The following is a 27,402-nucleotide window of genomic DNA, read 5'->3' on the forward strand; positions in this document are numbered from 1 at the left end:
TTTCATGCAATGAAGTCTAGGACAAATGTGACACTGCTTTTCTCAATGACTTTATAGAACATATCAGTCAAACTGTAAGAAGCTTGCTAGGATATTAAAAGAAAAGCTCAAGACCTTTGTAGAATTTCAAGCATTTTCCAAACCCCTCCATCTTTATCAAAAACAAATCAAACATACCCACAAAGTGTCTACAACTTATTTTATTTAACATTATTTGACAATATAAACCATTCTATAGATTAAATCATGCTCAACTCTACCAAGTGAAGAAGAGGCATTTCATTTTTCATATGTTAAACAGTAAAACAATGATTGGCACCCAATGGCACACAAGAGCTGGATAAAGCCAACACAGTTACATTAAACTGAAAGTGGAAATAATGCTACAAATGTTATCAAGAATAACAGGATGCCATTAAGTGCAAAAAATGATAACATAATTCAAGGATAGACTGAAATTCTGAGATGTCTTCTTCATATTTTCTCTCATTGTTTCCTGCGCAGCAGCCACCAACTGAGTGCAATGCTACTGTAATACTGAGGTGTTATAACATATACCACCACAGCATGTGACAAAGTTCCACCGTCAGAGGACTTGATGCAGCAGTTCATGTTTTCATTTCGGCATGTTAGATCTTTCTGTAACAGTCCTTTGAATTGAACGCAAAGCAAAAGTCCCCACTCTTGATTTCTTTAACATCACGGGTAGTGGTGAAAAATACTTACCCAAAAAGAAATGAATGCTATCTTATTGGCATTTAAAGCATTATAAAAAAAAACGTGCATTTTGAAGTTAAATCTCTGGTTGAGAGTGCTGAAGAATGATGGGCTGGGCTGTGCTGACTGGAAGTGTCAAGATTAGTGAGTCTCTCCGTTAATTGACGATGAGCCTTCCCCGTGGGGCGACGAGCATCTGGAGACCCCTCGTTCAGTATTATCAGAGCTGGAGCCACTTTGGCTGTGGTGTTCTGCTGAGGCAGCACTTGCTGGAGTTGTCATGGGTTTGGCTTTCTCTTTAAAGTCTGTGATAATTACTGTTAAATCTCCAACTGTGACCTCTAGGTGCTGGGCGCTGCTCCGGTCTATGTTTTTTAGCCTTGGCCTGGCGGAGAGACAAGCAAACAGAAGAACAGGTTTGAAAATAGCTTGAAGGACATTCAATATTTCAGCAGTTGCAAAGTCGAGCATCAACATCAAAGACTTCAGAAAATTGAAGATTATTACCTCAACTTTTTGTGACCTTTCTTTTTCAGTGCTGGTTCTTTGTCACTCTTGTCTTTATCTGATTTTTCTTTCTTCTCCTTTTTGGGATGTGCTGGTGGTGCGAACTGCTGATTGACCTGCTGTGATACCAGCTGAGAAACAGGACGTGGTTTTCTGAAAAAGACAGAAGAAGGTACGTGTTTAAGGGTTACATTTATAGCACTGAACATGTAGCTCAGGTTAACATGTGGCTTACAAAAACATCACTGCCAAAACCCTCTGAAAAACAGTGTGAAGCTGTCCATATTTGTCTGAAACAGGTCTCACTTATACACGACCAGTCAAAGTTTGGACACAGTTTCTCATTCAATGGGTTTCATTTATCTTAACTATTTTCGACATTGTAGTTTAATGCTGAATACATCAAAACTATGAAATGATATGGTTTTGCCATAATATGGATTACAACAGTAGTCAAATAGGGATAGACTGATTATCGGCCGGGCCAATATTTGGCATTTTGATGCATATCGGCATCAGCCTTTTTTAAAAATCCGACGGCCAGTAAGAGATCAATTTAAAACTGGGTTATTTTGGCGAAAAATTCACTACATCACGTGGCAGAAATGACACCGTCTGCAGAACCCGTAGCCTAGGTTGCGTTCCATTTCTCCCTGCAGTTTCTCATTGCAGGGGATGAGCTAAGTAGCATCCGTTGTGGCCCCTACAATTACTAGTGATTTAAAACTCATACAACCCCACTTCGAAAACACTGAAATATCCCCATAAAACAAAATTAAGTGAAAGATTAGCATTTCAGTTATAACGACATTTTGGAAAACTTTATTTACTGAAGAAAACTTTAGGGAGCTATTTATTTGTTTTCATCAAGACATGCTGCTGAGCCTGGGAGGTCCCTGCACTTTGTGTTAGAATTTTAAAACAAAGATGTCTATTGTCTAAGATAAAAAAAACCTTTAACATGTTGCAAATCTGAAAAGCTGTTTAATAAACATATGCTTAAAGGCATTTAAATGAAGTTAAGTGTTGGAGTTTGTATTATTCAAAAATGTTGACGCCAATATTTCCCCTTTTGCTGCAAATGAATATCGGCTACAAATATCGGTTATCGGCCTCCTTTACTACTAATAATCGGTATCGGTATCAGCCCCGAAAAAATCACGTCAGTCTATCCATTGTCTACTAACCCTACCTCTGAACAACACAACTGATGGTCTCAAACACATTAAGGAGGCAAGTTCTACAAATGAACTCTGGACAAGGCTCATGTTAATTAGAAACTATTCCAGGAGACCACTTCATGAAGCAGACTCAGAGAATACCAAGAGTGTGCAAAGCTGTCATGAAGGAAAAAGGGGGATACTTTGCAGAATCTAAAATATAAAACATATTCTGGTTTGTTTTTTTGTTGATTAAATAATTCCATATATGTTATTTCAGTTTTGATGTCTTCAGTATTAATCTACAGTGTTTCAAATAATTAAAATGAATACAAACCCTTGAATGTTTTTTGGTGTTTCCAAACTTTTGACTGGTAGTGTACATTTAACCAATTACAAGTGCAACCCAAATGTGAGTGAGAAGAGACAAATCCAGTCCTAATGAAGTAGAAATAAACTCTTAAATGAATCTGAAATTAACACGAGGTTGAATTTGGCACATATTTTCCATCACTTTGTTGTATAAACCCCTTCAAAAGGGCACTTTAAAGTATGGTACTTTTGCTAATACATTACTCTTCATGTCCAGTATGAAAGGGGGCATGACTACAGAAAGTAAACCTGCTTCAATGTTCATGGTCAACCCCACCACTATTTATGACATACCATAAATGCACGAAACAATCCTTTTTTACGAGGGTTCTAACAGGTGCTTAGGAGGGTTTTTGAATGGTTCTATACATTCTGCCAACCCTTGTACTGTATTACAAGAGCAGTCAGGAATCAGGTCACATCAGGTCAAATTTATATTGAGTGATAAATGACAAAAGAAGCCATACAAGGGCACTTTTCATGTGGAGCAGGTCTAGACTGTCCCCCATTCCACTTGGTTTAAAGGTGACATATCACGCTTTTTTCATCAAAATATATTGGTCTAAGAGGTCCCCAAAACATTAAAGTTCTTTAATTTTTATGCTCAAAAAAACACTTTGAAATCAGATTTTGGCATGCCTGAAAAGCCCTCTTCTTCAGCCCTCCTCAGAACACTCTGTTTTCTCTCTGACCACGCCCCCTCAGGAAGTGGATGTGGCCTCGGCTCTCCAGCACGTTGATCTAATGTTTACATGTTGGCTGAATATACACGGCTGCTCACAGATCGCGTTACTTCAACCCTCTAAATCTGATCCAGAATCTGATCCTGACAGAGAGGCGCCTGCAGCAGGACCTTTCTGAACGATTGGTCACAGATTTAGTGTTTCTTGTTGTTTTATTTGTCAGTATGTCGACGTGTGTCTTGGTACACAGCGACGAACATGTAGCTATGTGGCTATGCTAACTAGCGCTAGCACTTATCCATGATGAATAAAAATCATCCACTAGATCTTCAAATCTGCAGACGTGGGGAGTAAAACCGACCTCTGCCAGAAAGGCAGCAGGACCTTTCTGAACCATTGGTCACAGATTCTGTTTTACTTGTTTTATTTGTCAGTATGTCGACATGTGTCTTGGTACACAGCTACAGCTACGACATGTAGCTATGTGGCTATGCTAACTAGCGCTAGCACTTTTCCATGATAAATACAAATCATCCACTAGATCTTCAAATCTGCAGACGTGGGGAGTAAAACCGACCTTTGTGTTTATTAAGACAGTCTACAACTATCATGCCTCCCCTCTAAGCTCCTTGTTAGCACACATGTGTGCAGGTAATGAAAAATGGAGGATGAGTTGAGTTGTATTTTATACAGTCTATGGGCTGAACAAGCTCCGAGCTCTGACTCCATGTCAGACCGGATTTTGTTGTGACGTAACAAAAACACGGAAGTCTGAAACGGCTCGTTTCAGCACACATTTACAGGAAGGTGTAGAAATCAGAACAGGGGCAGAATGGATTTTTTTCATTCTCGGGGGTTTGTAGACATGCCAGGGAAACATATTTCAGGTAGAGAACCATTAAAAAGTCGATTTTACATGATATGTCACCTTTAAGGATTTTCACAAACCAGACTATCATCGAGAGGCAGTGGGGTCTGACTGACTTTTTTCTAGCACAGCAGAAAAGCAGGGTATTATTCCTCTAATCTATCCATACAAGACTGTGACCATCTGCTTCTTTTTGGCAGGTACTTGAAAAGAGTGGACATTGAACCCTGCCTTAGTGTTCGAGAGGGAAATTAAAAATAACTCATACAGGAAGCCAACAAGTCAAGTTAACCACAAACAGTTTTTTTGGTTTGTTTTTGATGCACTCATTTCAAAATGGTGTGGTTTCAATTAAGGATGCAACAATTTTCAATATGTTGCAGCAATGTGAGGTAGCACTCCTGTCTTTCAAACCTGTGGTGTGGTAAAAGGTACTCAAAAAATGACTGTCTGCAAATATTGTTTTACAAGTGTCACCTTCTCAAATGGAAACACTTTCAACATGACTGCATGTCCCTGTCTGGAAGCAGGATAGCTGAGCAGGTAACACCTTCATCCAAAAAGCAACAGTCCCTCACTGATGCCCTCCATCATACACACCCCACTGGTTCAGAGAGATACAGAAACGTAACAAAGACAGCAGGGGTGTTTATTGCCACAGATTTGCAGCAGTTTTCAGTTTTGTCAGTGTCATTATAGTTGTGCTGTAGTCTTTGTTCATCCCTCTAAGGATATGTCTTCAGAGACCTAACATTTCTACCTGCTAGCTGTGAGTTACCTTGGTTCCCTTACTCTACTCTGAACCTTATTTCAGAACCTTGAGTCCATATTATATTGTCTTTCAATGAATACAAAGAAACAGTTTGGGGAGGTTTAGACTCATTCCTATGGTTATTTAGAAGACTGTTGGTTGTAATGCTATGGATGTTTTTTGTCATGCTAAAATGACCGGACAAAAAAAGATTAAGATGCATTTCTCCATCATTTCTCTGATGCATGATTAGGCCATTAGTGCTATACGAATAACACCCTTGTTTTTCTATTAATATATCATGTATTAGTATTTTCTATACTTATTGCTTGATCGGTCATAAGGTTGATACAAAATGTTAAAATTAGTGGTGGAAAATGTCATGCCCCAAGATGAGGTCCTTTTCCATTTTGTTTCATCTACAAATTCATTCAGGATACCGTCATGGAGGAGTAAAAAAGCTGGAAACTGTCCACGCTTAAGCAGCTTAAATCAGAGTTCTGTCTTGAAGCGATTACTCAAACTAACTAATCAGTTAGCATAAGAGTGAGTTATTTACAGCTGACAGCTGAATGATCAATTGGCAAGCCCTAATGGCCCTCAGAGTGCACATAAACTCAACCCAACAACTTACATGATACAGACACTGATCATTAAACCCTTCATAAAGAAATGATTTATCGCAGGGCTGTTGTAATAGATGGGTGTGCTAAGTAGACTTGCAACCATGTGTCAATTATTTTATCATGCACTTAACTTTGTAATGGTTCGACAGTAGGGTTGCCAACTGTCCCGTATTAGCCGGGACATCCCATATTAGCCGGGACATCCCGTACATTGGGCTAAATCGGTTTGTTTCATTCAGGACCTCAATTGTCCCGTATATTGACTATTAACTCTTGTAAATACAACAGACTGCACTCTACAGATCCTAGATCAGATAAAGTGGCAGATCATGTGCATGTAAATGGTCAAACTCAAGGAACAGATGCAGGACAGAGCTGACTTCAAATATCTGTAAACTGTGACTTGTCATGTAAGGACTTCTCTCTGGCTGTGCAAAAGGACAAAAGACTGCTTGAGTAAGTCAAGAGCAACAAAAAGTATCCATGGAAAAAGTACATTTGGTGAGTCATACTCCTCTTTAGCATTTCATTTTTATTTTGCCTGTTTTTTTATGTAAAGAGCCAAATTGTGTTTTTGTTTTTTTTAGGTTTATTTATATGAGGTTATATAATGATAAGGATCAAATGGAATATACACACGTTCTGCATTTCCAGTTGAATCAGAATCAAAATATATGTTGAATTCACACATCATGCTCACACCACCATGGCACCGTGCACCTGTCCCTTATTTAGTAGTGAGAAAGTTGGCAACCCTAGTTGTAATAGATGGGTGTGCTAAATAGACCTGCAACCATGTGTCATTTATTTTATCATGCACTTAACATTGTAATGGTTCAACAGTGCTTTTACCATTAAAACAACGTACCTTGTTGACGTCCCCTTTCTGACATCACACATTAAGCACTTGAACGCCTCCGCGCTGTTCCTGAACGTGCACACGCTGCAGTCCCAGAAGCCATCGTCGGAGGACGGCTTCAACTGCCGCTTCGGCCTTCAGACAGAAACAAGACAAAACACAGTGAAAGCGGAGCCTTTTTAAGAGCACGGTGATTACAAAGAAAACATATGAGATAAGAGATTATCAGAGCAGGAGAGAACCGACTCTGAGGATGTTTACGGCTCAGAAGTCGGTCCTTGAAGAGGAGGGAGCTCTCGGTTTAACACAGACAGTTTGCCCCACATTAAACCAGCAGCCAGCCGCCATGAACTGTTCAGTAGCTCCATCCATTGACCGAGGTTTCTGATTCCAAACGGACCGATAAAGTCTATATTCGGGGATATCTGCGACCCTTTACCTTGTGGGGCTCTTCTTGTCTCCCATTTGAAGAAACTTCGACCCGCTGGAGTGGAGGAGGATCAATGTTACAGGTGAAAAGACGCATTTAGCTGCTACTCAGCTGTCGTAGAAACTCCTGTCGAAGGACGGTCACGTGACACGGGTTCACCCAATCACTTTTAATGTAATCACAACAGAGAGCAATAAATGTGACATAATACTGATGAGAGGCGCTTTGTAAATTTAACAGTGTATGAGCAAGGAATGCACGGGTAGACAAGCTTTAATGATATATAGGAGAGTATGAATTTACACTGATACTGTTTCCAGCATTGCACTGAAATAAATGAACCAGTAGAATTTGGCATTCAAATGAAATACTGCTTTGGTTTTGTGTTCATATTTAAAATTAAGTCATCTGAATAGTTGAAAAACTATATTTTTAACTCACAGGGTCGGTAGACTACGGATGAGGATTAGGGCCACTTGCAAAAAATGATTAAGGTTTTTTATTTTATTTATGATGATGATGATGATGATGATTATTATTATGAATATTATTATTATTATGAGAAACATTTCAGAATTTTGACTTTAATCTCAGAATTCTGACATTTGTTTCTCAGAATTCTGACTTGTTTCTCAGAATTCCGAATTTAATCTCAAAATTCTGACTTTTTTCTCAGAAAAAAAAAAATTAAGTTCAAATTTTTTTTAAATGATAATTATTCTGAGAAAAAAAAATCTGAATTCTGACTCTTTTCTCAGAATCCTGACTTTAATCTCAAAATTCCGACTTTTTTCTTCAGAATTATGACTTTAATCTCAGAATTATGAATTGAATCTCACATTTCTTACTTTTTTTCTCAGAATTATGACTTTTTTCTGTATTTTATCTTTATTTATCTATTTTTATTTATTTATTTTATTTTTTATTTTCTTTCTTTTCTTTTCTTTTACTTGTTGAAACTTCTTCTTGATTGTACTCATGTCTGGGTTGCTGTTACAACTGAATTTCCCCCCCGGGGGATTAATAAAGTAATGTCTTATCTTATCTTATCTTAACTTCTCAGAATTCTGACTTTAATCTCAGATTTATGACTTTTTTCTCAGATTTATGAATTTTTTCTCAGATTTATGACTTTTTCTCAGAATAATTATAATAATTATAATAATAATTACAAAATATATATCTGGTGGCCCTAATCCTCTTCAATAGTAAACATAGTGTATTTCTATGAGTTTTGATAAAATTAATCTGTTTCATCCTCACATGGAAACAACAAACAAATAGTATACTGGAACACAATATAAGAAGCATAGATTGTAACTTTAACTTCTACTGAAAACTATGCAGTTGTTTACGAGCATCAGAAGAAAATTAGAATTATCAAAATTATCAAAAGAAAAAATTAGAGGTTCAGTTTATACCACACACAAAGCAAAACTTGTAAATAAATTGATCATTATGAAAAAGTGAGGAATTTATGAATAACTTCATAAATGTGTAGGTGTGGCCTGTGTCTTCACAAATCAAAAAGTACTATGTACATATGCAATTATACTACTTTTGATTCTATTTGACATATTTGTTGACAGAAGTTTATTATATATTCAAGACTATGATTTTAACATGCTGAAGCATACCAACTGTATATTTATATAAAAATGGTCTAAATAGGCTGAGACTACAAAACTCAGAGCTGTATACATCATGTGTTACAGTTTTTAACTTTGAAAATGGACAGGATTTCCTCAATCTTCTTAAAATATATATTATTTTTCTATTGAGTCATCTTTGCTTCTTTACCTTTTTTATATACATATATTTACCTGTGAATGTTCACAAGAAGGTGTGATAACTTTACCTGTAAAAAGATTGAGGACATATTCAACAATTCCTAGCAGTTACCACCAGAGGGTGGAAGCGCATTGTGCAGCTATGTGTGCCACAAGGAGAACAGATTAGAAAAGGATTGTAGAGCATGGATATATTGATATTTATGTACAGCCTTTTTTCAGATATGCAGCAGAGGAGCTCAGGTAGTGGAAGATGAGATGAATGTTAAATATTTGAAACAGAAGTCAACAGAGAGAGTAGCTCTCTTGAACCCACAGAAGGTGGCGCTAATGAGCCTAATGCTGTTTGTCGCTACTCATTAAACAACCACAGAAGAAGAAACTGGATCGGGGTTTGTTTTGGTTTTTCCTCCACACGCACACGAAGAGGAAGAATCTAATGTTTTATACCATACTTGGAACTACAAGTATCCTCATCGATAGGAGAAATATGTAAAACGGCCCGAAGTATTGAAGTCAACATTCAGTGTGTAAGTTTATGACGACTTTTCATGTTGGTATGGTGCTACTTAGTATGCTAACAACAGTGCTATCCTGATGCTAGCATCATATGGCGGCGGTCTTAATGTAGTAATTCTTACAATGTGTCCATGAAAAAAACGAAGCCTTCTATTGCTACTTGACAGCATACATATATTCGAAATGTTAATAAATGCCTACTTAGATGAACCACATTTTATTGGCTTACTTTTGGGCGAACCTGTTTTCTTATTGCTTACAAAATTGACATTCACATAAGTGCATGTTGTGTCACAAGGCTGTTTTTCTTTTTTGCAGGTTTAAGGTGAACATTGCTTTGCTCCTTCTTACAGGTGTGTCATCCTCTGCTCAGACGCATTTTGCAGACAGCACAGTGCAATACAGCAATCTCTTTAACAGTAAGTAAAAGCATACATATTTTTGTATGTTACTTGAGCAATGTAACAGTATTATTATGTATTCAAACTGACCTCCACTGTAATAGTAGACTGTAATAGCTGAAGCGTTTCCTTCAGCATGCACAGCATTTGTTGGCACATAGTGAAGAAGTCAATGTGAGCCTATACAGTGTATTGTGTACTGTGTATAAGTGTACTAATTGTTGTCCCACTATTTCTTTTTGAGTTAATGTCTATTGAGCTTTGTCAGCATATCATAATTTAAGTTTGTTGGTTGGTAGAACACAGGTGTCTAAAAAGATGCATAGCCACTACTTACCACCCCCTTATCTCAGCAGCCCCTAGCAGGATGTGTACAGCCGAGGTTGTAAAAGCATTAGTTCTGTTGCAAAAGTTACATAGAAACTTTGCAAATACATTTAAGTTTCAATTTTAAATAATTATATTTCCAATCTATAGCTTGCTTGAACTCACCAGGGTGGTAAATAAATCAAACTTTTTGAATCAAGGCATTTGGAACGTTCGGCTAGATATAGTCGGGCTCACCTCTACGCACAGCTCGAGTTCTGGAACCAACCTTCTCAAGAGGTCAGGCCAGGTGAGAGGCGGAGGGCAGGAGTGGGCTTGCTCATAGCTCCTTAGCTCTCTGCCTGTGTGTTGGCGTTTTCCCCGGTGGATGTAAGGTTTTTTTTCCCTGCGCCATTGCTGAGGCGGCTGTCCAGAGCTGTGGACGCAAGGTTGCTGGTGCTAGTTGTGGCAGTAATCCCCGAACCTGCTGGTGAACACCAGAGGTAAAGGGTGCTGTCAAGCTGAAGAAGGAGTCCAACAGGTCACACTCCTCAGCCTACCTGGAAAGGTTTACCCCAGGGTGCTGGAGAGGAGAGTCCAGCTGTTGGTTGAAGCTCAGATGCAAGAGGAACATTGCGGTTTTCGTCCGGGACCAGCTCTATACCCTTGCGAGGGTGCTGGAGGGGGCATGGGAGTTTGCCCAACCAGTCCACATGTTCTTTGCGGACTTGGAAAATGCCAGTGTTTTGTCATATGTAATGCTACATTTAAAAGTTTGTCACCACATGCTAAATTCATAAATTGACTAAGACTCTGCATTTTTTATATTTTTTAGTGGCCTTCAGACATGGACGACAATCAATAAGAGAGGCGTATGAACAGCGCTTCACAGGAACAGATTCCAGAGAAGTAAGTTAGGATGTTGTTTTGAAAATTTTCCATTCTCGAAAATCCACATCTTTTTCAGAGTAGAGCATCATCAGATAATCAAACAATTACATGTCACATCTTCATTGAATTTTTTCATGCCACTGAACTTGCATCTCTCTCATTTCAGGTGACCGTCCATCGAGTTGTTAATATTGTTGAAAAGAGGAACCCAATGCCTCGTCCAGGGTTGGACTATCAAAGGGGTTTTGATGAAGACCAGTGGTATGATAATTTGAACAGTTACCCAGACGACAGAGAATATCATGAAGAATATGGTTACCCACCCAATGATCGGCGATACTATGATGATAACCCAAGCTCCGGCAATTTTCGCAGAAACTCCTCACCGCCACGAAATGTAAGAGAAATTTTGGATTTTATGCTTAATAGACTACAATCTATTTTTATTCTCTAGGTTTGACAAAAATGATGGGACTCAAGTCAGATGAAGTGTCTTTTTTTAATTATTATTTTATTTAACCAGATGAATGCCACATTGACATTAAAAATCTCTTTTTCGAGTGTGTCCTGGCCAAGATCATCAGCAGCACATTCCAGAAAAATTACAGACAAACAACACATAATTCTAAAACATTACAACATATCATGGGTTTCAGAACAAAAGTCATCAATCAAAGCATCTACAAACTGAAGCATCTTCCTCAAGAGCCTTCAGTCTGCTTTTAAAAACATTTAAAGAGACAAGCTCACTGCAACAGGTTCCAGGCTGCAGGAGCAGTGTATCTGAAACTCTTTTTACCCATTTCAAGGCGCACTCTTGGGACTGAAAGCAAAAACAAGTTTTGTGACTTGGTCACAGAGCGGAGACTGTAGCTTCCAGTATTTTTTAAATGAATAAAATCGCATAAATACGAGGGAAGCAAGTTAAGAATCGCCTTATAATCAAGGACATGCCAGTGATGTAGCCTACGGGTAGACAATGCAGTCCAGCCAACTGGACTGTCAACTGCCTGCAGGTGTTGTTGTAGTTGTGTGGGCAGAATCTTCCAGTGAAAGTTGCCCTATTGAATTCTTTCAATGAGACAACATACAAAAATATATAGCAGTTCTTTCTAAAGGTTTTTAATCTTTTGTTTTTAACCAATTTAACTTTTTCACGTCACATCTTTGACAGTGAAATACAGATACCTCAGCCAGCCTGTTTATTGGTTGAATTGAGTGAAACCATTGGAAGGATAAAACAACCCTTATTTGTGTTCTTGTAAAAGACATAGAAAGACCCACTCATAGAGGACACATCTTAAGCTGTTTATCATTTTAAACACCTCACAAGAAATGGTAAAATGGACTTGTACTTAAATTGCAATTATTTTTCTGGTCTTTCTGACCACTCAAAGCGCTTTTACACTACTTGTCACATTCACCCATTCACAACCATTCACTCACTGATGGCAGAAGCTGCTATATAGTTGGGACCATCAGTGTTAGCTAATGTCAGCAATTTGGGGTTCAGTGTCCTGCTCAAGGACACTTCAAGACGTGACTGCAGAAGCTGGGATCGAACTACCAACCTTCCGATTGATAGACGGCCGACTCTACCCACTGAGCCACAGCCGTCCCAGCATGTGTTTTGTAACTGTATTATTTTTGTTCTTTTTTCAGGATGGCCCGTACTCCCAACAGTCTTATGCCAGAGAGGATCTAAGGCATCAGTTAGGTTCAAGGTAAACAATATTGATTTCTCTTTCAATTTTGAGTGGTTGTATTTCACATACTGATCCTGTCATTATGCTGTGATTCAGTTTATGACCCAATCAGGTGAGAAAATTCAAATGTCCTTGCCATGCTGAAACACTCTGTAATGCATCACTCTCACCACTAGATGGAGGCAGAGGTCAGATTTTTCAGACAACTTTCTGCTATGAGAGAGATTTGATCACGTCTTGTGTTGCTTTCTGTATGTGTATTACCAGAGAAACACATTGGTTAACCAAAGTCAAAAGGGTAGATACTATTTCAGTTTATTTTATAATCTGTTGCTCATTTTTCATACAATGTATCCAGCAGTAAAGAAGGTAATGTCAATTATGAAAAACTGATGCTTCTGCAGAAAAGTGTTACTCTTGAAAAATACATCTGTGAACATTTTTTCTATTAATCTGTGATCAAACTGCTCTTAAATTAATCCTAAGAGCTTAACCCCCCTCCTGTCAGAGCTGCTACATCCAGAAGTTCTAACTCCTACATCAACATACACTCTTCTCACCCTGCCCACTTAAACATACCAACAGTTTACGGGCCCTGGCTCCCCTCTCCAGGAGTCATACCAGGGTAGAGAGGGGGACAAAGGGCACCAGTGTCTACTCACTCAGCCCAGTAACCCCCCACCCCCTACCCCCCACCCCCTGTGCCCCACCCTGAGAGGAAAAACAGCTGGACCACTCCCTCGTCAACTTCACACCCACTCACGTCTGAAATATTCCGACCACCATACGTCTTGTTGTGTCTCTTTTGGACATTTCTGCATCACATTACATTATATATGCACTTTCCCCCCCAATGCACCCACACAATAATGCTCCATTATCATAACAAGTTTTGATATCAGCACGGTCATGATGTAGCTGATTGTCTCCGCACTCTGACAAAGCAGGATGTCTTTTTTGTAGGAATTTTTATCTTGCACACGTAATCCCAATCGACATATTAAAATAACTGGCAAATGTGAAATTGACTCTTTACCTTGGGATTAGAGACTTGATAATCTGATTGATGTACAGCTCCAGGTTAGATGCCTCTCTCTTTAAGAAAATTGAAATCTGCCTCACTGATTTATCATTTGTCTAATTTTTGTAACCTGCCTTTTTAAACACACCCAGCCAATCAAACATTTTTAACATTTAAAGAAGCCAGTCTTTGCTTTTTGACACTCTGTTTTTTAAGCAAAGGAGACAGTAAAGATACAGAGAGTCATTGTTCTAAACCTGTTTTGCCTCTGAAGGCAGACAATTATTTCTGGGCCTCATGACTCATCAAATTATGCATAGTTCAGGTGTTTATTTAGCAGAGAAAACATCAGCACAAGATGATACCTCACATGGTATGTGTCTGCCACTGAAATTAAGCCTTGCCTGCTTAATGTGTGTCATTTCTAGGAGAATACCTGCTGATAGATGTTTGATTAACTTAGTACAGTTTTTATTTGTTTCAGGGTGCGGACCTGGCCTAATGGTTAAGTTGCGCACCCATGTAGCGGGCGGCCCGGGCTCGAATCCAGCCTGCGGCTCCTTTCCCACATGTCATTCCCCCACTATCTCCTGCTTTCCTGCACTATCCACTGTCCTCTCCCCCTATCAATAAAGGTGTTAAAGTCCAAAAAATATAACTTTAAAACAAATAAATTAAAAAATGTAATTATTTGTATTTGTTTCAAAATAAGGTACCCATTTTTTTCTATTTGGGTCCTTTTGATCTCAGTTGTGTACCCCACGGATGGCATTTCAGTGTTTTGCAAATGGCAGGCTGAGTCTTGGCCACTTCAAACAGACCACGAGTCGTAAAAGTTTGAGGCCTTGTTAGACCTGCTTTTTGTTGGAGATGTGGCTTGAGTTCAGGCAGAGGTCATGACAACCAGGTGCCTCTGGGTCATTTATACCTCTGGGCCTAAAGGTTGTTGTGCGGACACAAGCTCGGAGTCTGGAAAATTGCAAAAACAAGGTTCGCTGAACAAAGACGTTTCAGTTCTTGTGCGAGGCCTGTCACATGTTAGATAAACGCTTGGAAATTGGTTGTTACACACATTACATGGCAGTTTAATACTAACAGGTTAAGTGAGGGTGCTTTGTGATTTTGGCTTGATGTGTAACTGAAGCTCTTCATTTATACAGAGTGAAAGAAGTGAAAAAAGATTAAACTCCGTAGCGCTGTCAACCAATTATTAATTGTGCAAAAGTGGATTATTGGTTTTCCCCACAAAATGATGTGCGCCACAGTGCCCCACGGAGTCTGGATATAACTCTCAAAAGATTTGTCTTGATTCATATGGATTCAAATTAAAATCTTGATCTTGAAGTATTCACTGACACAAAACTTGTTTATAAAGCAGACATGAAGAAGAAATAAGCCTTTTGAATCAACAGTTAACTTACTTCAGATGTTTTGACTTTCTCTGAAACTTTCATCAACAAAAAGTTGCTGAGCAGCTTTCCTTCATTAACAGTCCATATTTATGAGTCTGCATTCTATTTTTTTTTTGTGTGTGTCTTTCAGGAGCAATGGCAGGGCTCGTCCTTATTTCCGCAGCAAAGGGCGAGGATCGGGTCCACCTCAGAGGTCAGTGTCGGGCAGAGAATTCAAGTCACCACCCTTACACCCATGTGGTTTTCTAGTTTATTATGAACAAACCACCAACCCTCCAGAAAGGCCAGACTTGAAATCTGTTGTCTGGCTTTTGATTGGAAAATAGGACTTTTGATGAAGATTGACAACCTTTTTATTCCTTTCTTAATTTTACTGGGGAAAAAAGTGCCCAATGTGCATGTTGTCCTTAATGTAAGATAAGTTCTTTCAAGAAAAATAAAAGCCAATGGTTTCTTTAGCTGTATAATGGATACATTTTTTTCAAGTTATATTTTTGGCCTTTTTGGCCTTCTATTGTATAGGACAGCTGAAGAGAGACAGGAAATGTGTGGAGTAGAGAGTGAGGAAAGACATACAAGAAATGGTCGACTGGCCGGGAATCGAACCGGCAACTCCTGCGATGAGGACTGTAGCCTTTGTATGTGGGGCGCTTAGACCGCTAGGCCACCAGCGCCCCATACAATGGATACATTGAAGAAAAAGCTTCTATTTTAAGTCTTCCTTTAAGAGCAGCACACTTTTAAAAATGTGGCTTTATCCATTTATTCTCTTTTGTCACCAATATTCTACACACAATACTGCAGATCAGAATCCAAACATTTATAAACATTCGTTTTCTAACCTTCTTCTGTCCCTGTTGTCTTCACAGAGAAGACCCTGGTAGCTACAGGAACTCCCTGCCTGTTTCAATGAAACGAGACCGATCCCCTCGAAGAAGGGAGGCCATGCAGCCACCAGTCCGCTCTGGATCAAACAGCAGTAGAAAGAGCTTCTCTCCAGAAAGAGACAAAAACTACACCCAAAGACGTAAGTGTTAAGTCCTCGGTAGATCCCAAAACAGATTTTCCAAAGCTTATGTTACAATCTTACATTGTGATAAGGTGAAAAAGAAGTGCTACCAGACAAGCACGATTACAAAACGCACAGAGATGTCTCCTTATCCCTAGAGACATTCGGGAAACTGTGATTCGGAAGCACTTCTTTTATTTCAAGCAAAAAAATAGTAGGTAAACAAGTCGTAGTACTTTGCAAGAGGAAGAAGAAGTGTTAGCAGTTCTATGATTTAAAGACCAAAAAGTTATTGACTTTGTTTTCTGCACTGCTGCCAGAGTGGACTATATGACATCACATATTTGAGCTCTGTCTAACAACATGAGATTGCTATCAGCATGCAAAACATGACAGAGCAGGGATAAAGGAACTGCTGCAACTCAGTTGTTCAGTCTACAAAATCCAACTTTTGTTCTCAAACTGTCAAACTTTGTGTGATAAGAACAACAGATTTTTTTTCATTTAAAGAGGCATTGATGTAGTTGTTAAGTCTAGTGGCTCTAAGCCATTCCAGGTGAAGCATCTGCTTTCAGAGGTGGTGTGCAATGTGAAGGGTCAAGGTGTGCTGCGACACGTTAAGATGTTAATTACTCAAGCACCATACACACTCTTATGGGCTGGGAAAAGGATACCCTTGGTTTATTGGAGTCGTTTGGCTCTGACTTCTCCTTCAGTGAGAAATGAGTTCATACGCTGACTTAACGATTTCTTCAAAACCACTTTTGGTCTGTCATTTTACACGCCCTCTTTTGTTACTTTTAAAGGCTCTAATAAGCAAAACAGAGCTAATAAAATTTAAGGATCAACTTAAGACAACATCTTCTATTAAAGCTATGTGACGTAAGCCTTGTTATTAGTCTGAGGTAAAGCAGTGAGGACAGTATTCTCTTCGGTACTTTGATTTCTGAAATGTTTAAACATATTAATGTGTTGAAAGCTTAGCTTCATGTTACACCACCCTTTGAAGATGCAATAAAAGTGAGAACAGTTGTACCTCCCACCTCTGATCCCATCTGGTATACTAATTAGGTCAACTCAGCAAAGCACACAAATATAGGGGTTTTGGTGAGGGGGTGTACCAGGGTTTGTAATGCACACAGAAGCTGTGTACAAAGTCTCTTTCACAAATCCTGATCACTGATGACTTTTATTGGAGAGTAGCATGGGGCCCACTTTCAAACCCTCCACCTGCGAGGCTTAGAACTAAAGGTGTGGAAAGTGGCTTAACTGATGTATATGTTTTTTAAAAGTAACCAGGCTAGTGGAGAAATGATTACATGGGTAATCAGAAAATATGCATGCACTCCACTAACTTTGGAGCTGTATTTCCTACAACTATTAGTTGCTATCACTAATCCCATTTTGGAACAGTTACTACATTTTTCCTCATTTCTTCATTGCTTCCATCACTGAACATTTTCTTTTTTGTTGTTGTGTAGCTATGTGAAAAAACATGAGACATTTTCATGTGTCATTGACCAAATTGCTTAATCTTGAGAGACTACAGGCTGCCATGGAAATTCAGACAGCAGAGATGTTTAAGATTCTTGGAAAGTGGTTCCTGGAACTAAAAGTTGCAGGTCCCTTGGGTCAAACAAGTATTTTGGACAAGACGGAGCTCTCCCTAAACTTAGCATATTCAGTGTTCAACATCTTATGACACATCACCCCAGTCAGTCTTCAAACCTACCCTGTCCACAGTGTAAAGTCATGCATTTGAACACTTGTTCAAAGCTAACGTGATACCTCATTACCTGCATACATGGCACATGAACTCTTAGTTTAGACTGATCTAAACGTTCTTCTGATTCCACACCTGAACTACAGAATCAAAGTGTGTTGCTTACTCGGGTTGGTGTGTACCCAACCTTTGCACAGACCCTGTGAGGCCCTCGAGAAAGAGAGAGATAGAGAGAGAGAGCGCCACATGGGGACTCCATCGCCCTGCTGTGGGACTTGTATTGTATGAAGGCTTTACCTTGGCTCCCTCTAATCACAACGGGAGACTTCTTCTGTAAAAACAAACAGCTTGACTTTATTTGTTTTTTGTTTTTTTCCTAGACACATTGGAGCCAACAGAGGACAATATATCAGTTTAGGCACAGCTGAACTTCTAGACCACTGTTGTGTGGGAGGATACAACAAGGGAATATTAAATAAAGCAGTGATTTATAAGATTTATAATTTTCAGCTGTTTCATGATGTCTTGGTTTGGTGAATTTATGTGATGATAAGTCAGTGAGTGTTTCATCCCTAAAATGGGAACGTTATTGTTCCTCAGGGTATTTAAGAATATATTATTTTGTAACATATTATGGATATCAGACAGTTATTAGACAGCGGACAGAGCCAAGGAATATGTCTACAGAGAGGGGAATGAAATACAACAAAGATCCCTATCCACATGCAGTCTTGGATGCTGCAGTTCACTCGGCATGCGTCCCAGACCTCTGACCCACCAGGATGCTCCCCCAGGGTTCATTTTAATACAGAGCAAAATCACTCAAATAAATCTGTGGTTGTCCGTATGTATTCTTTATGTCGACCACATTTTATAGTCGACTCCCTTTCGTCTGAGCTATTTTATTTAAACAATGATATGAGGAAGGTTATGTGCATTTTTGCTCACTGGTACTTACATTTCCATTCATCCATCATGATACTCTCTCCACAGACAAACCCAGCACGCCGGCCAGCAGCAGCAGCAGCAGCATGCAGACCAGCAGCAGCACTCCTAGCAGCAACACGCCTAGCAGGAACATTTCTAGCAGCATCACTGCCAGCAGCTCTGAAGAGGAGTCTTCACACAGCTTGGGGTCTTCAGAGGTGAAACCAGACTTTAAGGTGCATTCTCAGCTAGTTTGGCTCTTAGAAGAAACATGTTGCTGGAAGTGATATACAGAGAACACATTGCAGTGTCACACTGTGTTTTGAGCACCTAACGTAACAACTTGAACATTTTTAATAGTTCTGTGGTATTGGCTGCTAGTACAAACTAGAAAAATATAGAAAAACAAGCACATTAAGTCATCCAACCAGGACAGGTTTATATTAAAAATGCAGTTTGTTTGTGTTTTAATAAACAAAGAGTCAAATTATTATTAAATCAAATAGAAAAATTGTAAAATTACCAAAAAAATCCCTGGTTTGGAAAGGTGTTTTTTTTCCTTTAACTGCAAGTATAAGACTACAGCTAGTCATCTACTCCTTTACCTTTAAATCAGAGTGTCGACTGTATACGGCACCACATTCCTGTCCTCTGTTGACATGCGGCATGCACAGCGACACATGTACGAAAACAAGAACTCAACACTCGTAACAGAGTGGAGTTGTCTCCATTTGAAACACTTTGAAATCAGAACCAGCTTCTAAACCCGGTGACCTCAGCTCTAACCCTCGACCTTTGGCCTGCCAGGAAAAAACTCCTGCATCTGTAGCGGAGACGGAGAAGGCGGTGACTGCCAGCATGGAGCCAGAGCTGACGCTAGACGAGGACCTCAAGGCTCGCCGTTTGGAGGCCATTAAGGCTAAAGCGCTGGAAATTGAGAAGGTAGTAAGATTTGCTCCTTGAAGACCTAACGTCTGTGAAATCTCTTGACTCTGCGTTGCTTGAGCTTTAAAGAAGCTTGTCTCCACTTTCTGTGTTAGATTTGAACCTTTGTCATTCGGTAAGATTCTTCTTAGCCGGTTATCAGATATAAAACAACATCAGATAAAACAAGTTTATTACATTTTATTTGATCAAAATAAAGGGAAAAACTGCAACTAACAGAGTTTTTCTCTGTAATGCCAAGTAACACTTTCTTCATAGTATGAACGCAGATTCCTTCCCCCCATCTAATTTTAGAATACTGTAAGTCATATTAAAAGTCGCAGTACTAGAGAAACAACAACTTGACATTTCTGATAATGCAATTTACTTCTGTCCAGTCCTTGAAACTTACTTGATTCTTTTATACTACATGAGGTTACATTAATTATAACAAGTAGGGATGTAATTATACACCTAAATCAAATTTGTTCACAGTTTTTTATGGGTTTTAGTAAGTTTGTTCTGAAGCTTGCCTCATAAAACTCATTTGTGGTGCTCCTTCCTTTTCTGCTTCCTAACTCCCAGGTTACTCTGTTTCCCTGCGATAGCAAACATGCTTTTATTTTGAAAGGACATTAAATATATTCTGGTTGAGTGTCAAGTTACAGGAGTGAATGAAAACAGCAAAAATGTTAATTGTATTGGCAACTTCTAAACAGGCATTAGCTCTTACATTCATGTAGCGTTGTCTGTTTGTGAACTGGTGTAGAAACACGACGCGCAATACGCACTCAACAAGGAGAGAGAGAAAGAGAGAAATTATCAAAAGTAGATGGCAACCTTGTTTGGATATAAAAGAAAAATTTCTTTGTTAATACACAGAGGAGGGGCGCTGGTGGCCTAGCGGTCTAAGCACCCCGCGTACAGAAGCTACAGTCCTCGTCGCAGGGGTTCGGTGGTTCGATTCCCAGCCGGTTAACCATTTCCTGCATGTCTCCCCCCGCTCTCTACTCCCTACATTTTCTGTCTCTCTTCAGCTGTCCTATCAAATAAAGGCAAAAAGGCCAAAAATATAACTTAAAAAATATATATATACTGAGGCAGACTGCTCAGGTATCGTATGTGTGTTGGAAATTCTGGTTGTGCACCCTAAAGTGTAAAATCTCCACATGTTGCCGCCATGTCTGTACTCCTTTTTTCCTCCGAATAGAAGAGATCAAAGTCGGATATCACCCTCTGTTTCAAAAAGGGTGTTTTTTTTCTATCCCACCGATATGAAACGTCCCCAGTGTGTATTGATTTTGTCTTCTCTAGTAAAGTACTGTTGCATCCCTCATACAAAGTTGAGCTTAAACAGGACATTGACACAGACTTAAGGCTGGGACAGAGAAACTTGTTTAGAGAAAGCGATGGAAACAGATAGTCAAGCATTTTTAATATACAGTACATTTTTCGTATATAAATCTTGCATATACATTTGCTGCAGATGGGACATTGTAGGGACACTGAGGTTCTTAAAGTGTTCACCTTATTTCAAGGTTAGCTCAGTGAAACGTGTATAGGCTTACCCTGTACTCGATATCATGACATTGCCGTCATGTCTCCAGACAACTTATACACATCACCTTTATGATTTGGTAGACAGTCAAAGAGTTGATGTAAACGTTGTATCATGTGTCTTGGCTTGCTGCACCTTTTATTTAACAAATAGTTTTCAAAGAGGAGAAGTCAGCAGAAAAGTCCTCAACACCCGAGGTTGTGATGCCTCTTGTGGTCTGCTATTTAGAGTTCACTTTCTTCCCTCCCCATCATCGCTCCTCACTACAGTACCACTTATCTGTTCCCGTTAAAGCAGGGCAGGAATTGCCCTGCAGGATGCAGGCGGCCCACCCACAGTGTGGTACGTCTCTTGGCATTGGCTCACACATGCTTAGCCCGCCATTTCCAACTGACTCTACAGACGTGGTGAGAGGCAGAAACCTCTTCTGTGTCTTTACTTGCAACATCCGCCCTGGGCTCAGTTACGTCGCTGCTGTAGATTGCAAAACTGAGGCGATGAGTTAATGGGCAGAGCTTTGTTTTCATCGTCCTTAAACTGGTGTGGAGGAACGGGTCAAAAATCATATCAGTTTGTGCAAAACAAGCATGAAACAAACAGAAAGATAAACGTGTCCATCTGTTTGAATGTTGTATCTTGAGTGGGATATTTTTCTACTCAGCAAAATCTTTATAACCACATTAGCATGAGCTCATTGTTTATTGGCTCACAGCGTGTTGTCTTGCACATCTAGGGTGGGTGTTTTTGGGTTCTGACAGAAATTGGAAACCTTTAACAAACTCACTGACACAGTAAACATCCTTGTTCTTGAGACTGCTTGTCATACAATGTTTCACCATGTTAAATCATTGTATTACAGATCTAATGACCAGCTCGCTGTTGTTTCATAGAGTTCATCATAATACCTCTTTGTTTGTGTGCAACAGATGACAAATAGAGGTATTTATCTGTCTTAAAACTGACCACAGAGCAAATCTGAACATGTAAAAGAAAAACAACTCAGAAAATATCTATTCAAAATTTTGCTAAGTTCCTGGGAGTGGTTTTCAGAGAAGTCCATTCATCATTTCAATCAGCACAAATGAAACCTATCCATTTCAACCATTAGCCCCTCCATTGAGAGGTCTGCTTTGCAGCTTGAGTGATTAAAATGGCTCTCTTAATATCCCCTAATGTGTACCAGCCCCCTAGTCATTACCCTACTTCCCTTATTATGCAGGACCCCTGCCTGCATCAGCGCTCATTCGAACAGAGCCTCACTGAACGTCCATGTGAGTGCCCTATGTATAATCTCACTCCACCTTCCCAGCCCCCCCACGGTATCCCAGCGCACACTCCAGTCAGTATGTTCACAATATGGACCTCCACAGACATCCGTGATTTTGGCAGGAGCCCACTCATAAAGGCTCCTCCTTAAGGCCCCTTGTGTTGCAGTTTCTCAAAGGGGTTCCAGCCCGTCCTGTGTGGCCCCTTAGTATCAGACTTTAAGATCAGTTCATGGCTCCCAATCCGAGACAGGAACTAAGGCAGAACCTCCCTGCAACCTTTTCTCACTACATACACAGCGGACGCAGGTCAAAAGCACCCTTCCTGTTTGTTGGAGCAACATGGGAGCAGTTTTTATAAAACGCTAAAAAAAAAAAAGCAGGCTGTGTAAAGTCACTCCTCAATCGTTGAGTAGAGTTGAAATTGAAATGCATGGTCATGAGCATGTAACCAGCAGAGTACTCACAGACCACTTAGCTTTTGTGGCATCTAGGGAAATCTCTTAATTTAGTTCATTACCTCAGCCCACTTTTTCCAGCCCTATCCCAGTCTTTTTTTTTCGTTTTGAGGTTTCAAGTGAGTAAAACTGTTTGTATAAGATAAAATGGAGTGAAAATATAATCACTGTCAACAAAGGCTGTAGCTTGGGAGCAGCTTAGGATGCTTTTGTTTAGAAAGATGACAAACATAATCAACCCAAAGTGATTAGAGGGGCACATCTTTTGTGGGACACACACCACATGTGTGTGTCTCATTTGGCCTGCGTTTCCTCACCACATCTTCAAACCTGGAAGCAATTTTGTCTCTCTTAAATAATTCTCTACCCAAAAAAGAAAAGCGTATCAAAGGAGAAATCTGCACTTCAGAGGTAGCAGTGTGGAAACACAGCAGAGCTCTAGGTTGTGTTGTTTAAATTAAGATGAAGAAAGGCTCAAAGTTGTCCGGGAAGAGACAGCTCACACAGCATGACAACTGGCGGAAACCTGTGTGTGTTGAATGAAGCCGGCCCTGAGCTTCGCTGGCCACACGTGTCGTGCGTCTCTCACTTCCTTGTGGTCTGGGTTGAAGGCTGTCATTACGCTGGGCCGCAAAATTCGCTTGACATGATCTGCAGACATTAAATCATCAACTGAGTCCAAACATCTCCCACAGTCTGGGATATTTCTGTTGGAGCTGACGTGAATCGCCTTCCTAGTGTGTACAAGACATGTTTGATATTATGATTGTAACGCTGTAAAAAATGAGTAGTCATAATAGTCATTCTGCCTAATCTTTCCTGTAACTGGAGCTACATTATACCAAATCCATGAGCTGTAGTTGCAGACTGAGGGTTGGGGATGTGGGAATGAGCAGATGGGTTTGTACCAGCTATCTCTGCCAGGGAGAGAGTGAGAGAAATTAAAGAGAAAGGCATAAGGGATGAATGAAGTGACCCAGTGGCTGGAGGCGTTGCTTTTTTTGACATAATTGATTTTTGGCAGGTAGAGCAGAAAATAGAGCCCTTTGATTTTTTTTCCCACCAAGTTTCTGTGTTTGTTTTGAAAGGTTCACATAACCTCATTCAGCCTTCTTTGGATCCGAGTCTGACACTCGGAACACATTCTATGCCCCAGCTCTTTCTCGCCTCTTTTGCCTTTCGCTCCTTCACTTGGGGTCTCTTGTTTTGCTGTTAGTGTTTCTCATGAGACAAACTAGTCCCATCATTACTCACCTCTTTGATATCTTGATAATGACTGTGGCAGTATTGTTATTCTTTGATAGATTGAAGAAAAACAGTCACATTGTGATCCTTCTTAGTCAAGTACTTCAATAAATCACACACTCCAGAAACTCCTCTTCCCGGAAACCATGAAATCCTCATCAAGTACAGTTAAATCTTGTGACAGAGCTATGATGGGTTTACAAAAACTCGTGTGATGGCTGTTCAAATTGATGGATACACAAATATGACTTAGCTTAGATACACATTATGTAATGTGTATCTAGGCAAAGGAACAGCAGTTGTGGTATTTAAATATCCCCATAACTGACAGAACTCTGGAATATAGCCGTCTAACCGGTTAACCTCACATTCTGCTCAAGACTGGACACAGATTGACGTTGACAGGCTGCATTTTTCTTCTCAAAGCTACTAAAGCAGATGGTTTGTGTTTTTATTACACTTAATGGACTGTTAATGTTCAATGAGATAGTGGCACTTATTTGAAGCCTGGACAGCCTAAATTTCTTTAAAGGGGATGCAGTCTGCACGTGGCTTAAAAATATATCTTCCCTCAAACTTTTTGGGGCCAGGGACCCCTCACAGGTGGGAACATTTTCCAAGGACCCCCTCATAATTGTAACATCGATTAAGCACATGCTTGCTACCATTTGCTCTCTTAGATTGCATTTTGAACTATTTGTATTGTAAAACTTCTCAATCTAAACACTTCAGACCTGTTCCATAGTGATAAACAGAAAACACTTCACCATCTGTGTTTTCTGGTGGATGTATTCCTCGTTGTTTCGCTGGAAAAACTCTTTAGTTTTGTCCTTATATTCCGGGTGATCAGATGTCGCTTTAGCTTGGCTGGCTTCATAGCTTCGTTCGCTAGCACCTGAAGACACATGACGCATTTTGGTCTCCCGTCACTATTCTCAATAAAACCAAACTCTATATACCTGTCATCATATTGTCTTAATTTAGCTAGCTTGGGCTTAGCATCACTTGACAATGTGAACTGATTTAGAAATGGCTCCATGCTTGCAAGGTAGTAAGCAAAGCTAAGTAGTAGCAGGAACAGTTGTGACTGGAGTGAAGTGTGTGTGAGTGATATAATTATTTCACGGACCCCACGCTATGGTTCGCGGACCCCCAGGGGTCCTAGGACCCCACTTTGAGAACCACTGCACTAATGAAACAGCAGCTGTTTGATTGAAACACCTCAAATAGGCAGAAGCCAATATCCCCTGAGACTTTTGAAAATCAGTGCAAGAGTAAATGTTGTCTATTTGATGAGATATGATGCTTTAGTATCTGTTAAAGTGAATAATTTGTTTAATATTTATGTCTTTGAGAGGTTTAAGCCAAACCATAGATTTGATTTAATTACTTGGCTGAGACACCGATGAGGTTTGATCTGGGTTAACCTACCCCTGGAGGACCCTATGTCCCAGTCTCCTCATGGACAAGCTGTCGTAGCTCTAAACCTCTACATGGCTTCAGTGCAGGGCCCCACATTTAGCTTTTTTTCCCCCCCTCAGGTGATAAAGATGCTGTGAGCTTGCACCTGGGACTCTAATAAAGAACTTTATAGCTGTTTTTGGGTCAGCAGTAAAATGTCAGAGGGATGTGAGAGCTTGTTACAAGGTGGTGTGAAAGAATGCTATAGCACAAGTAACATACTCTTGACACCTCAGGTCCCTTTTGTTACAGGCGGACGTGCACTTGAACGGGCTCACATACACATTTTATCACACCTGTTAAGCGGAACACACCAATTTAGCAGAGCTAGGTTCATTAAGTTCACAATTAGGTGTCAATACAAGAGTAAGTCATTATAATTCAAAGAACTTTTAGAATACCAACAAATTCAGACATGGGTATAACACGACAGAGCCCGCTCTTCTCTTTACTGTGCACTCCTTTGTGTCCTTATGAATATTGGCATTCCTGATGTGATTGTTTTATGTTCAGCATTACAGGCAGGACTGTGAGACATTTCGCACCGTAGTGAAGATGCTGGTGGACAAGGAGCCCAGTTTGGGTAACCTGCTGCAGGCTCCACTGGATAAGAACCTGTTGGAGATCAAACATCGCTGTCTGGACTCCCTTAAAGACTTTATGAAGGAGCTTGATGAGGTATTAGAGCATCCAGACACTTCACCAGAGGACACAGGTCTCAAAACACTCACCTGACAACATGGAGTCATACATTTTTTTCTATTTCTATAGGTTTTTTGGGGGGTTAAAAAATATAAACATGTCATTTTCCATTTCAGTTAAGTTGTTTAATCAAATCATGGTTAGAGATATATTTCAAACAAAATGAGATTCATGTTATTCGTTTATAAAAACATGATATCAAGTGATAGCACATTTTCCAGTTGCTGAAAGATAAACTGTCTGAGTATTGAATTTAACCTGATGTGAAGAATTTTTAAGTAGTTATTAAAGAGTCTCAACTTACTCCGACTAACTTACAAAAGCAAGCCAAATCATCAGCCAGGAGGAGTATTTATTTTCAATGAAGAGTTTTACAGCTTGCAGACCAGAGATAGCCCTCGGTTTACATTTTCCCCAACAAAGTTTCACAGTGAGTATTACATTAGTCAGGTAAGAGGAAGCAGGATAAGATTTTTCTGCAGATAAGACAGCACACATGTACAGAACAGGGTCAGAGTTAGTTCCGCAATCTTTCTGAGATTGAAGGATTAAGTTGATGTTAAAGCCGATATGTGGAAACAGTGAATTACTTACAGTGTTATGAGCCAAATCAGATAGGAATAAAACACTAAATACAGTTCTGAGAAAACTACATTTGAACATTCAGCGTGGTTTTTTTTTTTGGACCAAAAATAATTATTTTGTGCCTTCTCAAGCTAACATTGGCAACTTGAGAGATGTAGTGTTATTCAATCTAAAGAGAATAATTGAGTACAAATAATTTTAACTTTCGTCTCATCGCCATTTAAAGTGTGAAATGCCATGTAGTCTGTTTTTCTAATACCTTTATGTTGCGGCTGTCTTTACAAGGGAAACTAACACCTTCTATGTATTTTAAACCAGTATTGAATGGTCTTCATCTATGTTTTTCCATGAAGTACTGATGTATAAGATAATGCAGACTTTTTTGTAAATACTGTAGATCATTCTTTAAATAACTCTGAGTTGTAATCAATCAGCCTGTGATTACTCTGTTTTAGATTTTTGGGTAAACTTTTTGTCAATAAAAATGTACGTCTATAACGTGATGTCTCCTTGAATACTTCTGCAC

At 39.6% G+C, this 27,402-nt stretch overlaps 2 protein-coding genes across 4 annotated transcripts; one reads left to right on the top strand and one right to left on the bottom strand.

Moving 5' to 3' along the window:
• Positions 1-184: 184 nt before the first annotated feature.
• LOC117814112 (YY1-associated factor 2-like) lies at positions 185-7,126 on the bottom strand. The gene is made up of 4 exons (XM_034685239.1): positions 6,983-7,126; positions 6,553-6,678; positions 1,225-1,377; positions 185-1,102 (listed from the first exon to the last, which is right to left on the bottom strand). The coding sequence occupies exons 1-4, from the start codon at positions 7,006-7,008 to the stop codon at positions 859-861; spliced, it is 549 nt and encodes a 182-aa protein (XP_034541130.1). The 5' UTR covers positions 7,009-7,126; the 3' UTR covers positions 185-858.
• LOC117814110 (periphilin-1-like) lies at positions 6,407-27,368 on the top strand. 3 transcript variants are annotated; one of them, XM_034685237.1, is made up of 10 exons: positions 6,407-7,055; positions 9,636-9,701; positions 10,825-10,898; positions 11,047-11,277; positions 12,543-12,604; positions 15,150-15,212; positions 15,889-16,046; positions 18,745-18,914; positions 19,486-19,620; positions 26,103-27,368. In XM_034685237.1, coding segments are annotated over exons 2-10 (1,116 nt in total). In that variant the 5' UTR covers positions 6,407-7,055; positions 9,636-9,700; the 3' UTR covers positions 26,325-27,368. The 3 variants fall into 3 exon arrangements, with proteins under 3 accessions (XP_034541128.1, XP_034541129.1, XP_034541127.1); XM_034685238.1 differs by lacking the exon at positions 6,407-7,055 and adding an exon at positions 9,109-9,293 and having other exon boundaries at positions 18,745-18,896; XM_034685236.1 differs by lacking the exon at positions 6,407-7,055 and adding an exon at positions 9,110-9,293.
• The last annotated feature ends 34 nt before the right edge of the window (positions 27,369-27,402 follow it).

The sequence above is a fragment of the Notolabrus celidotus genome, chromosome 6 (genome assembly GCF_009762535.1).
Source record: "Notolabrus celidotus isolate fNotCel1 chromosome 6, fNotCel1.pri, whole genome shotgun sequence".
NCBI lineage: Eukaryota > Metazoa > Chordata > Actinopteri > Labriformes > Labridae > Notolabrus > Notolabrus celidotus.